We start from the raw sequence: 13,129 nt of genomic DNA, 5'->3' as shown, positions 1-13,129 counted from the left end.
AAGGCCCAATCTAGTTTGCCTTCCACCATCCTGCCTGGCAGTTGCTTGACATGTTATGTCCCCAAAGTATATACTGTACCCCCAGATATTATTTTCTAGCAGAAATCAATCCAATTTGTTCTTGAAACAAACAACATTTTCTGCTTCCACCATGTGTCTCCTGGGGGAGACTGTTCCATAGGTTTTCCTACTCGCCCGCTGAAGTAGTTTTTCTGCAGATTTGTTCTGAATTTACACCCCCACCCCCTTTCAATCGCAATATACTTGTCTGCTTCACTCACGTCGAACAGCAGGTCCCTCCGAACACTGTGGTTGAAGTGGGTTTAAACGTCACATATGAAATCTTTTGAGGCAGCGTAATGAGTGGCGATAATGGAGAACACTCGTCACATTCGTGGATATCAAAGTGCATCACAATTGGCAGGATAAGACATTATATATACCTGCAAAACAGTTGACCAGCAAACTGTCAGCTACTTGCCACCTGACCTGCGTTGGAGGAGAGTGAGTGGGAAAAATCCCTCTTTGGTTGTAACAGGCTTCGACTTAGGGAGTGAGAGTGAAAGAAGCTTCGAATCCTAGGGAAAGGTGACACCTTGTCCATCGTATTCTGCCTTTAATAATACAATAATAATCCTTGCATTTGGTACAGTGCCTTTCACAGCGAGAAGACGGACATCCCAGACTGACAGGACACTGAGCCAGGATGACATAACAAAAAAGAGCAGCTTAAGCCAAGTACACGACAGCTGGGATATGACCCGTTGTGTAACTGGTGTATTTACTGTTGCATGTCACACGAGCGCAGGCGACGCTGTGAGTCATGTTCTTGTGACTGATGGTCAGTCTCCAGCTGAAATCGCACGTCTTCTGTCTGAAGTGGAACTGGGAGACACTGCGTTCTAAATCCGGATCTGAAAATCTGGAAAGGGACATTGACATATAGCACATTTTATGTTCAATAATAATTATTAATTATAATAATAATAATAATTATTAATGTACTCACTGCATTAAAGCACAGCACTAACCAGGTAGCCTTCTTGTGCTACTTTCTCCTTTCCTGAAGCTGTTCAGTATTACTGATATTGTATTAAGTATTAAGTTTGGGGACAAGACGTGTCAAGCGACTGCCAGGATGGTGGAAGGCCAACTAGATGGAACTTGGTCTTCTTTCGCCAGCAAATTCTTGTGTTTTTATGAACAGAAGCATTCCCATTGTTCAATAGGTGATTTGCCCCGGGAGCCAGCAAAGGGCAACTCAGGGATCCTGAGAACAATTCACTGGAAGGCTCGAGCTACTGAGCAACCGAATAACATCAAATGCCCATCAACACGCCGCTCCAATACTACCTTTATTTTTTAAAACACATGCCTGTCATTGTGGCTGCGCCCTTCTGGGCCTGATGGAAATAATGCACAAATGGACATGTGAATTGGTGCTGAAATGTTAGTCCCCCCCCCCCACCCCGGTGATGCACAGCCAGTGCTTTGCGAGTGTTGCCATTGCACCATAAGGCGCTATATCAAATGCAAGGATTTAATGGAAGGATCTTGGGAAGGTTTGACTGACAGTTCAGTGCTCCTCGACCCTCTGGGTTCCACTTAATGCTTCTCTCACTACTCTGTGGTACAAGGCATTGCAGTTGCTCATTGCTGCTCTGAGAAACCTTTCTAAATGATGAGTATAGTCCATATAATGAAAGGCACAGATGGGGAGAGATTCCACCTGGGTCTAGACTTAACTTATGTAGCTTTTACAGGGTCCAGAATTGGGCAAATTGAGTGGCAAGTCTTACCTTTTCTTTAAAAAAAATTCTAAAAATCGAGGTTGTATTTAACATGTCCAGATGTCACACGTTATTATTAGGGCCTCTCAATAACATTCGAAAATGCTTTACGGAAAAGTGAGTAATTTCGACCCAGGCAGAATTTCAAACTTAATTCTTACCTCCGCTCTGTGTCAGAGATCTGACCCAGGAGACCGCACTGTAGAGGCTCTTTTCAATTATCCGGATATATTTGATCTAAGAAACAAGAAACATTTGACTCTCGGCCTGTAGCTTAGAACAATACTTGTTTAAGCGCTCAGGGACTCTGCCCTGCGTGAGGGACACTATGTAAACGTAAGTTATTGTGGTTGTTAAGCGCTCTAAAGTGTCACCGTGATATATCGGGCGTCTGACGTGGTTCAAAGCGTCTGACGTGCTGCCGAGATGTAACGCTCCCCAGAAGCTGTCTTGTAGGGTGTGACCCCGACCTCAAAAAAGAAGGGTCTGCTTCAGCGGGGGGGGGGGGGAATCAACCACTAAATGTAAATGGCTTGTGTTGATTATCGGCCACTCACTGCGCCATGGTTTCCACTCGTTGGGGTTGGCAGATTGTTGGTTGTGATGCTCTGTTACCTGCAGGCCTGAGGAGGCCAGGTATTGGATTTGGAATTTCACTCTGATGGGGGGCCTTCCCTCAGGCTCCTCGGCTTGTACACTGGGCAGCCCCAGGTGAGCCTTCATTGCAAATTGCTTTCCGCCCTTGAGGGAAAACAGGAGATCTCAACAGATCATTGTACAACTGGACGTTTCCTGCACGTTTTTCATTAAAGAGCTATATTGTAATAATAATAATAATCCTTGCATTTAATATCACGTCTTCAAGACGTCTCAAAGGGCTTCACAGGGATATAAAGAGAATTGACTTAGTCATTGACGTGTCAAATGCAAGGATTATTGCTGCTATTATAATTTGAATCCATCTTATTTTTGGAACGTTCCTCCAGGCATTTATCGTATATTGAGAGGCGTAATATAAAAGCAAGTTGTTGTTGCTGTACATACAGCTGCACAGACACACGCACCAACACACACACACACACACNAACACGTAATCTTTCCATGGCTTTACCTGAATGGAGTTTATAGACCAGATGATGGCACTCTCCTCTGGCGCCCATTGCACATGTCCTTTAGCGGTATTGAATTTGGGAGATGAGGCGTCGCTGGGAACCGGGACAATGATCACAACATTTGTAGCGGAGAGGCGCTCTTTAAACTGCCCTTTAACCTGCGCAGATACAAGCAACCAGCCATCTATCTCCCTTTATTGTATGAGGTGGTCATACGCACGTCAAAATAAATCATCGTATGAAGTGTCTCCCGGACCTTCAGTCATGACAGGGCACGAGATCAAACGCAAATATTCGGGCTGTTTTGTGCGATTGTTACAGGAAAGTGGTTACTGTTGTCCCTGGAGAGCACGAGGAGAGAGCGTGTCCGTGGAGTAGGATAGAAGGTTTTCATAATATTCATTTTATTATGAACGACCTTGTGCCACGTTGAGGTACCAACTTCAAGGGCAGATAGTGAAAGGGATAATCTGCACTCTTAAATCCTGTGTCAATTAATAGATCAACCAGCGGGAAGCCTCGTCATTTTTCCACGAGGAGGCAGAGAAAAATTAGTGGTGGAGCCCTCAACAATCCTCAAACAATGCTATACTCTCTTCCTCTCTTCTCCCCCCTCCTATCCCTAAGTGCTGGTTGTGTGGCAACTCACCCACAAAATACAGTCACACACATCCCTTTACAGTATATCCTGCAAACCAGTTTGACGACATAATAAATTGCTGCAGAATGTCAAATGCAGGATTTATTATATTATTGACTCTGAGCAGATTTAAAAATCGCAAGAAATGCTTTGAGACTCACTTTTCGGTTCTGTTGTACAAATGTACCTACGATAAATAATAATAATAATCTTTGAATTCAGTATAGCGCCTTATCACATCTTCTAGATGTCTCATGGAGCTTCACAGAATATGCTGTAAAGTAAAGTGACTGTATATATTGTGGACGAAACCTCCAACCTAAGCATGTTGCACCAAATCTTAAGATATTGTGGTGTCGTGCCTTACCTTGACCGTGATCTCCATTCTACTGTGCATATATCTCTGGACATCTGCAACCACCACGAGAAATGGTCTGACCTGAGGACACGGTAAATCGCAGGATCATTTACAGTTCGAGATTTTCACCGTTCAAAACATTAATCCATTCGGTTGCGGATTCTGCTCTCGAGGAATATTGTGCAGTAAAGGATTTCAAATTCAGGCGTTACAGAATTTGGTGGTGGGGAGGGGCAGCGATGGATAAACGTAAAGTCGTCAATTTAACACATACCCACAATAATGAGCTTCTTCCTTTGAATACTCCAGTGAAAGAGCCCTGGTCCCAACCAACCCATCCCAACAAGGCAAATCCAACCATTAGATCCCGTAAGAAGGCTCTATCTAAGACATTGGTGACCGACAAAATAATCATAGAAATAACAAAATAGCATAGAATCGTGCCATCAATCAAGAAATATTCAATCAAGAAACATTTCTTTTTGTTGGCCTGGGATCGGGAGTGCTGGAGGGCAGGGAGGGTAGGGGTGGCCGAAGGCATGGTCGAAGAGGACGGTCTTGAGACGTGCCTTGCGAGACGTGCCCGGGGAATCTTTCTGATTAAAAACATCACATTGAGAGTAGTTGCTGTCTCACTGCGTGTTGGAAGATTTTGGTGCAGCAAGATCAGCACAACAGCAACCGATTTAATAAAGGTATCTTACTCGACTGGTCACTCGGTACGACATGAGCTCAAACTCCTTGTCGGGTGGGATGAACGTGATGGCACGCTCGCTTTCAAAGCGAGACAGACGGACACACGAATGGAACTTGATGTCCTCAAAGTCCACAGGGTTTGCGTCTCCCACTTTGGAATAGGATTGTCAACGTTACTCAAGGCTTTGAAGTTCCAGGTTCACTTTATTCAGAAACATTTCGAGTCAATGATGGTGTTTTGCTTTATTTTTAAATTATCAAAAATTAAACTCACAATTCAAGATATTCCACTGGCCACAGGTAATCATTTTACTTTAGGTTAATCGTATTTTATTGGCCACGTCTGGTTCCTTTACCTATGACCCTGGTCAGAATACTTCCATATGTATTTACATTCTGTTGTTTTCTTCCCATTTATTAATAATAATAATCCTTGCATTTGATATAGCGCCTTAAAATGCCCACAAAATTTTAAAGGGGATATTCAGATCAGGTTGCCTCATCGTCACTTCAAAAGTCCACCGTTTGTCATTGAGAATGAATCTAGTCAACCGAGATTAACATTATCGATTTGACATAAACTCAACAGCTTCATTCAGATGCAAACCCTCCCTCTTTAGGCCACTGACTGAACTTTGCATCTCATCCCGTCTCTTTCCCTTGTATGTCTTGCACTTACTTTGGCTGTGGTTGAAAAGTGCGTTGTCATTGAAGCACAAATTGATTTCAGGCATGCCACTGAGCAAACTGTTCATCAATACGTGTCCCAGGATCTCACTGTGAACCACACAGCCTTGAGCGTTCACCTGTGGAAAATTCACAGTGTGGTCAGAATGATAGATAATTATATTCTCTCTTTGTTTTCCTCTCTGATTTTTCCACTGCTTTGGCAATGAAAGCCAGATTTTGGGGTAATAAAATAGGAGTGTTTGGGTTAGTCTGTGACTAACGCTGAGAGGATTCGTCAGGTGGCACTGGGCACAGGGTGAAACCGCCAATACCTGTACACCTCTGATGTTCTCTTTGAAGAGCGTTCACTAACCAGGAAGTTGATTGACTCGATAATGTCGATGAAGAGTTCGTTCTTGCGATACTTGATCCCCTCTGATCTCCAGGACACAGCGTTGGTGACAGCAGCTGGAGGCTTGGGTGCTCCCTGCTTGAGTTTATAACCTTCCTGTGTGATGTATCTGTGGGAAAGCAGGACACAAGAATAAAAAAGATGGGAAGATTTTATTGTCGCAAGAAAGGTTACAGTTGGCTCATTTCTTCTACAATTCTCAGTCTGGCTCAGTTCCATCTGCTCGTGAACCCAGTTTGATTAAATGCACAACCTTGCTCAAATACAGGTTTTTTTAAAAAAAACATAAATTTTCCTGTATCTCATTATAATATTTGGTCAGTTATTTAGTTTTGATCAAACCTTTGCTTTTCTACTGTTTGTTTTGTGACGATTTATTTATATGTAACCCCCATCTTCCCTTAACACTGTATCTTAAACCATCTGAATATGTCTCCCTGTTTAACCCGAGTCCAGGAAGAGGAATTGATGGTCTTCAAATAAAGGCAGGAGGAATCTTCCCAATGGCTCAGTGGGTAAATGCATAGCCTGGAGTGGTGCTGAAACAGATAGGATGGGGAGATCCCAACCTTGATCCCTGGACTGGGATAGTGAGCTGATCTGGGCTGAGCTGGTTTGGGGGTGTGCTACAATTGGCCAAATAATCCTTGTGATTAATGAAGGCAAATATCTGCAAGGCTCTTGTTTCTGGTTATTGCCCTGTGATCCCTGCTGAAAGAAGCAACAACAACAATTTGCATTTATATAGCGCCCCTCATACAGAATAGTGTCTCAGAGATACCTGTTAATACTAAGTGAGGACAGGATCGAGCCTTAGCTGTGATGCCTTCTAAAGTGTTTTAAACCTTAACGTGAGCTAAGCTGAATACCTTCAGTGTTTGAGAATCCATTGTGATCTGATTGCGACAGAATAATTGTATCCTGCAAACTACAGGGGGCGTGATCGGAATATATTTATTACTTGCAATGCATAACTGCAGGGGAATAGAGGACCTAATGTGTTTTATTATTCATTAACTGTGGCTTTGCACAGATGCTGCAGAGCCTCAGCTCTGCTGTCAAGTTGCGCCTTTGCTACAATTAAATATCCTCATTTTATGAACCAGAGAGAACCAAACAAACTGGGGATCTTCAGACACGTAACGACATCTCAAAATGTACCGTATAAAGGTATTTAAGGTCGTTAACAGACAGGGAAAGTAAACCCAGACATACTTTCAAATAACTCAAGGCAGCAAGTCAAGAGGACACAGGCTTGGATTGCGAAGCCCAATTTTAGGATTCACTCCAGGAAGTATTTATATACACAGAGGTTAAGTAACAGCTGGAATGGTTCACCAGGAAAGATGGTTAAGGCTGGTTTACTGGACTTACTTTAAACAGTCATTTGATGCTGAAATAGGAAGATGATAGGATTAATATTCTGGAAGGATGAGGGACAAAGGGTGAAAGAGCCTCCAACATCCAACTGTGTCTTGAGATGTGATTTATAGACGTACAGTACAGGATAAGGAAGATAATAAAGGTCGAAAGCCTCATTCATTAGAGTCCACTACAGAAGGCTACAGAGCTGCAATCAAACACGATGGAGGGACAATTTTAAAAACTATTCAAGAAAAACTCATGAGAATCGGGAGGATTGGATGCAAGGTAGGAACACGATGTTTACAAAGAGAGGGTTCAGCTGAGTATACCTACTCCTGGAGGATGGCAGTCTCAGTGAACTGCGGGTAGCCAAAGTCCATAATCTCATCAAGGAGTTCGTACATCAGAACAAAATTGTCCCGTACACTTTCTTGTTCCAGTTCCCCAAAATACTCCACGAAAATCTAAATCGTGAAAGAAAAGATTTCCTTAGGATACGGCCTGAAGATTAAAGCAGCAGCTTTTCATTGGGGATCCAATCTCGTTTTATGCTCGACTTGATACAAATCCTTTAGGAACTGAACCAACCTTGCATCTTGGAAAATCTGCAGGTTTATTACTTGGGAGTTGGCTGGACTTTCTGCAATTCACCGAATTTTATTGCGTTAAATTCTGCACAGGTAAATTATCTTCAACAAGGGAAAGGAATTTGGATGGTTGGCAATGCAACCGCACCTCCCCAAGACCTTGGTTATAAAGGGAAGAGGGCACACAGAGGCACACTCTATATTTGGTACACAACTGCAGCAGTTTACCAGTTGATGTCACTTGATGCCTTGTTTATAAGGAGAAAAATTGGCCCCAATCAAAGAAGCAGACAGTACAGGTTTGATTTTACAGTGATCCCCCACCTCAAAAATAATACTACTTTGTCACATGTACCAGGTCATATAATTCAGCAGTCGTCAAAGGGTTCAAATGGATGGTTTTAAGCTTTGGGTTGTATTATTATTAGGGACAACGTGATGAATGGGGATGGGGGAAGGGTAGAAAAAAATTTGATTTGAAGTTGGATTTGATAATGGTGTTTGAAGAGAGAAATGTGGAAGTAAGCAAATAGGAAGGATTACACCAAGGTTTCCCTGAGTTCCATGATTAAATGCTGCGTGGGTTTAGGAATCAAAATATTTCCTTCTCCACGAGGTTTGGGAAAGCAGAGCTCTGCAATTTCACTGATGCTGTGTCTGAAGAAACAAAGAGAGCTTAAAGCAACGAACACCTTTGTGGCTTTATAGATGATATTCATGAATACCTGGGAGGGGAGGGAGACAAGAAAAGCATGTCAACAAGCCTAAGATCTATTGAGGATGTAAATCTTGGTGCTAACTGGCAAAGTCTCAAGGAAATGTTTGGCTTTTCTTCATGTTTGGAAATGAGTGACAGTATAATGAAATTGTTAGTCTAAGTGTAACTTGTCCATATATTTTATCATTATTTATTGCTGTTTACTGTTCTGCTGCTTCAGAATTACTGGGCTATTTATTGCACCTGATACAGGAAAGACAAACAACAGCAGTAGTAGGTGGTGGGCTCCTGCCTTTCTCCAGTACAATTCTGCATTTACCACAAGCTGTTCTTATAACAACCAACAGGGCCCTTGTTGTGCCAATTGCAGAGATTCTGTACTATTCCTCAGGAGAAAGGTTGGCAGGAGACAAACAATGCTAAATGTTTTCCATCAAAAAACACTCTCGTTCTGAACACAGCAGAGATGGATTTTTCTAGTTTGGACAAGGAGTTGTCAGAGATCTCTAAATGCTCCTAAACCCTCACCGCCAAGATCAGATGAGTAGTGCTAAATCCAACATTTCTGACCAAAACTTGCACAGGTCAATTTCAGACAGTAAAATTGCCCTCTGGAAAAGTAGTGGAAAGACATTGAAGGACAATCCAATTGTGTGGTGTGTAAATAATGGAATATTTCCCCAGAAATACCCAATTGAAGTAAACCGGGCCTGTCTCACAAAGTACCTTTTTACAGATCTATTATGAGGGATAAGAACCAGGCAGGTTAAGGGCACCTTTCTGTTGCATTAAGAACTTTGTGTTAGAGGGAAAGCTGGGGAGGTGGGTGGCAGAAGGGGATGTGCGCACCACATGAAATGTAAGCTCACTGAACCTTAAAAGAACAATTTTCTCGTCTGTGTCCAGAACAGGCAGTGTGTGCTGGCAGGAATCTAACTGTGAAGGGCATCACAGGCAAGCCTGGACATCTGACACACATCTACACACGCACACCACGCAGGTGAGGGAAGAGCCACTGCTTGGGATCTCAATCCAGTGACCCCCACCCCCCAGAGGTTTATCTGCACAATGTTGTGCGAGATAAAGAGTGATCTGCAGCTGTGTTCCTGCAAGTCTGTGTTGTAGCAAAGCCGAAATGCAGTTAACAGTACAGAGGTTATAGAGGTTTCTCGTACCTGTTTTATTTTGAAAAGGAATGAAAATGACAAGGAAACGTTGGCATTTCTCTTTGTTGTACACACCACTGAATTCTGGTTAAGGTTTCACCGGTGCCGACATGAAATAATTTTAACGTTTAAATTTTTATTTTTAGAAAAATAAAGACAGTTGGTAAAACATCTAGTTACGATTGATTCAAGGATACTGTAGATATTTTTGTATTTTATCCACAAAAAGTAGATTTTTTCTTGCATTAGAATAGGGCTCAATCCATCCTCTTCTTTGTTCAGAAGTAAAGGCATGAACTTCTCAATCGCTGACATTTCAACGTCTCCTCGATAATTTCGTGAGATGAGAACCTGTGCGTCAGTATTGAAATATTATCCTAAACCACAAGCAACAGTACTTCAAAAGTATTTGGTATTTAAGATACCTGAATGTTACCATAACTCAAAAAACGTTCCAAGGGAGCACTCAATACACTTCTTGGTGCCTCCAAATGGTCTCTCACCCATTTGTTTTACACATTTAAGTCGGTTCTCATTCTTTTCTAGTGTTGATCCCAATTTGTGTTCTCAGTCTCTTTCCATGTCCCATTGAAGAAACATAATGAACTTTACGCAGCTCGACAGGTTGGCAATACAGGTTGCTGTTTTTCTCAAGAGCAAACACACGGCCTGTCAATGAATTCTACATACATTCTCTGTTCCCTGGCTGCCTTGGGTTGGAGATTTGACAGCACATAAGGATCACCAGTAAGTGAACAAATTTCTCCCTTTGTAATATTTAGGAATATAAATTCAGCAAAATACCTGTCCTCTGTACAACAACTTGCACTTGTATAGAGCCCTCCACGTAGGGTAGCGTCTCAAGAGGACTCAATGGTGGCAGAGCATGACTCCGAGCTTGCGGGAAGGTGGAGGGAAGAGAGTGGCCGTAAGCGGAAGGTTTTCAGGCAGGACAAAAAAGGGGAGAAAGGGGGCAAGGTGGAGGGATTGAGGGAGTTTGCAAAGTTTTGGGGTGTAGTGGCTGAAAGCGCGACCTCCGATGGTGGGGCGGAGGGTTCGAGGGACGAGCAGGAGGCTGGTGCCAGTCGAGCGGAGGTACCGGGTGGTGGATTGGGGAGTGAGGAGTTTGGGGAGGTAGGGAGGTGCCAGGGAGTGAAGGGATTTGAAGACAAGAGTGAGGATCTTGATCTCGTCGGTGATGGGGAGCCAGTGGAGCCTGGGCCAGAACTGGTGAGATGTGGGTACGGAGTTTGGTCCAGGTCAGTATGCGGGCAGCAGAGTTCTGAATTATATCGATATTTATCTTTAAGTATATTTTTTTCCCCTTCCATTTAACACAAATGTGTACCCGAAAATAAAATCGAACTACTCTAATTAGAATTTCGTTCTGCTTGTTAGCTCATACACATTATTAATGCATTAATGGATTAATCACATTAGTTATTCATGTATTCTTCAAAAGAAGTTTTATATTAAGCAGAAGTGACATCCTTGCACATGATCCCCTAAACCTTCCAATGCCTGAGGGAATAGATTGAAGGTCACACACGTCTGTCTCTATCTCCCTTAAATGTGACAAAATGCTTCACAACTTTTTTGATATCAGCTCACACTGCAAAAGGCGAAGATTTTCCATTGGAATTCCAAGTATTTGAAGTGTTATCTTTCACCCAAACGTTTTAAGCAAACCCAGGTCACAGGCTGAAAAAGCACAGCTCTGGATTGATGTGTGAGCAGATCCAAATAATCAGCAAAGATTTGAAAACTGGATAATTACACAAACACTTAGTAGTTCCTTATCCTACTTCTCGTACTGCCATCGACACCAACAGACAGCAGCCAACACGACAGCATTCAAAAATCTCAATTCAGTATCTTAGCCAACAACCCTCCAGTCATTCACCTCGTGGCTGTTTGTGGGACCTTGTGTACAAATGGACAAAGTATTTTCCGACAAAAACAGTCACTTCACTTGACGGTAATTTTTTGTGAAATTATGTGATACATTGATATTCTAGGCCTTATAGTTTATTAAAAAAAAGTACAAATGCTTAATCTTCACAGAAGCCAAAGCTCAGAGGAATAGAACTGCCGAAAGTAAATACTTCACAACCACAAAAAAAATTAAAAAAAATGAAAACACCTCATTCATAAAGCACCACCAAACTAACACTACAGCCTGATACAGTAAACCTTCGTATTTTAGTTTATCAATCTCATCTATTATGGAATAGCTAATGAATTTTATTGTGTAAACTGACGAGAACACTGAAGGTTAAAACTACTTTCTGTTGTTCGGCGGTTACATTTTTAAAAAATATATAAAACGTGCCACCAGCCTACCTGCCCTTTGTGGTCCAAGAAGTAAATGGCAGAAAATGCCATGTCTGCAAAATCAAGACTCCGAAAGGAGAGGTTTAATCCAAACCGAGTTCTGTGTGGAAAAAAATGGCTTACATTCAACTGTGAAACAAAAAAAAAGGGGAAAGAAAGAGGACGGCAAGAGCTGCGTGGAAATAAAAGTAAATAGACAGACACCACTAGGTTAGTACCTTGACCTATTGATCAAAATGTAAGCAAGAATGCACAAGGCTTTTTAGAGCAAATTCAGTGAGATTTGATAATCCAGCACTTCCCAATTGAATGCAGTTCACAAAATAGCAGTTACCGATTAAGGAGATTATTCAATTCCAAATATGGTGAATCAGTTTAAAGGGAACCTAATAATGTACGGAATAATCTCTAAACTGTACATGAAAAGGTTTTGTGAGAACTGACAAATCGAGCATTTGATCTAAGCACATTAATTAGGAATCTGAGTTTAACAAGGGAAGCAACACGATTTGGGGAGGGGGCGGTGGTGGTGGGGCGGAGGGGGGGTAAAGAGAAAGCATCAAGAGTATTTGACAAATCCACTAACATTGTGTGGAAGTAAACCACAAGTGAATATAATCAGCAATACAAACCTTACGCATCTTACACATTTACACCAGTTAGATTTTCAAAAAATGTTTAATACTTTTATTGCTCAATCTTCGTGTCAGAACTCAGTCATCATCTGGGTGGACAGGCCAGTGAACCACATTGTCAGGAGGTATCCTCTTTCAGGTGACAAAACTAAAACCGAGCTCCTGTCTACCTGTTCTTCAGTTGGATGCTGGGAGTCGCTGCCCAGATCCTGGCCAGAGATCCTCCAGATTCAAGAAGACATTTCAAATGCGATAAAATGCTATAAAAAAANTCTACTTTCTTGCTCCATTCAGGTAGTCGCCGTATACGTTACCAAGGTAATAATATAATAATCCTTGCATTTGATATAGCGCTTTTCACGTCTTCTCGGCGTCTCAAAGCGCTTCACAGAATATGCTGTAAAGTGAATTGATTGTACATTTCTGGGCGAAACACGGCAGCCAATTGCACACAGCAGTGTCCCACAAACAGTCGTGGATTGAAGAGACCAATTTATTATTGTTTTTTTTTTCCCTTGAGGGATTATTACCAGGCATGTGGAGTAAGGAAATTTGCCCAAGGTTTTGCCCTGCCGGGAGTCGAACCCAGGTTTCTCGCTTGCGAGGCGAGTGATCTAACAACTGAGCTACAGGTAGTCAATAGACTT

At 42.2% G+C, this 13,129-nt stretch overlaps 1 protein-coding gene across 3 annotated transcripts; it reads right to left on the bottom strand.

Moving 5' to 3' along the window:
• Positions 1–604: 604 nt before the first annotated feature.
• On the bottom strand, positions 605–11,983 carry LOC103182757 (AP-1 complex subunit mu-1-like). Of its 3 annotated transcripts, NM_001292698.1 has the most exon segments (12): positions 605–922; positions 1,952–2,027; positions 2,406–2,531; positions 2,902–3,060; positions 3,910–3,981; positions 4,605–4,747; positions 5,276–5,402; positions 5,639–5,786; positions 7,376–7,506; positions 9,523–9,590; positions 9,711–9,864; positions 11,857–11,983. In NM_001292698.1, coding segments are annotated over 12 exon segments (1,266 nt in total). In that variant the 5' UTR covers positions 11,899–11,983; the 3' UTR covers positions 605–902.
• Between the last annotated feature and the right edge of the window lie 1,146 nt (positions 11,984–13,129).

Source organism: Callorhinchus milii, unplaced genomic scaffold, assembly GCF_018977255.1.
Source record: "Callorhinchus milii isolate IMCB2004 unplaced genomic scaffold, IMCB_Cmil_1.0 Scaffold5, whole genome shotgun sequence".
Classification (NCBI taxonomy): domain Eukaryota; kingdom Metazoa; phylum Chordata; class Chondrichthyes; order Chimaeriformes; family Callorhinchidae; genus Callorhinchus; species Callorhinchus milii.
This window is presented reverse-complemented; position numbering and strand designations above follow the sequence as displayed.

Excerpts from the sequence above, each read along its gene's own strand:
- LOC103182757 (XM_007899864.2), bottom strand. The coding sequence starts at position 11,898 with ATGGCATTTTCTGCCATTTACTTCTTGGACCACAAAGGGCAG. Across the intron at positions 9,865-11,856 it reads TCTTGGACCACAAAGGGCAG|GTTCTCATCTCACGAAATTA; the intron begins GTAGGCTGGTGG and ends ACTGACGCACAG. Across the intron at positions 5,403-5,638 it reads TCGAGTCAATCAACTTCCTG|GTGAACGCTCAAGGCTGTGT; the intron begins GTTAGTGAACGC and ends AATTTTCCACAG.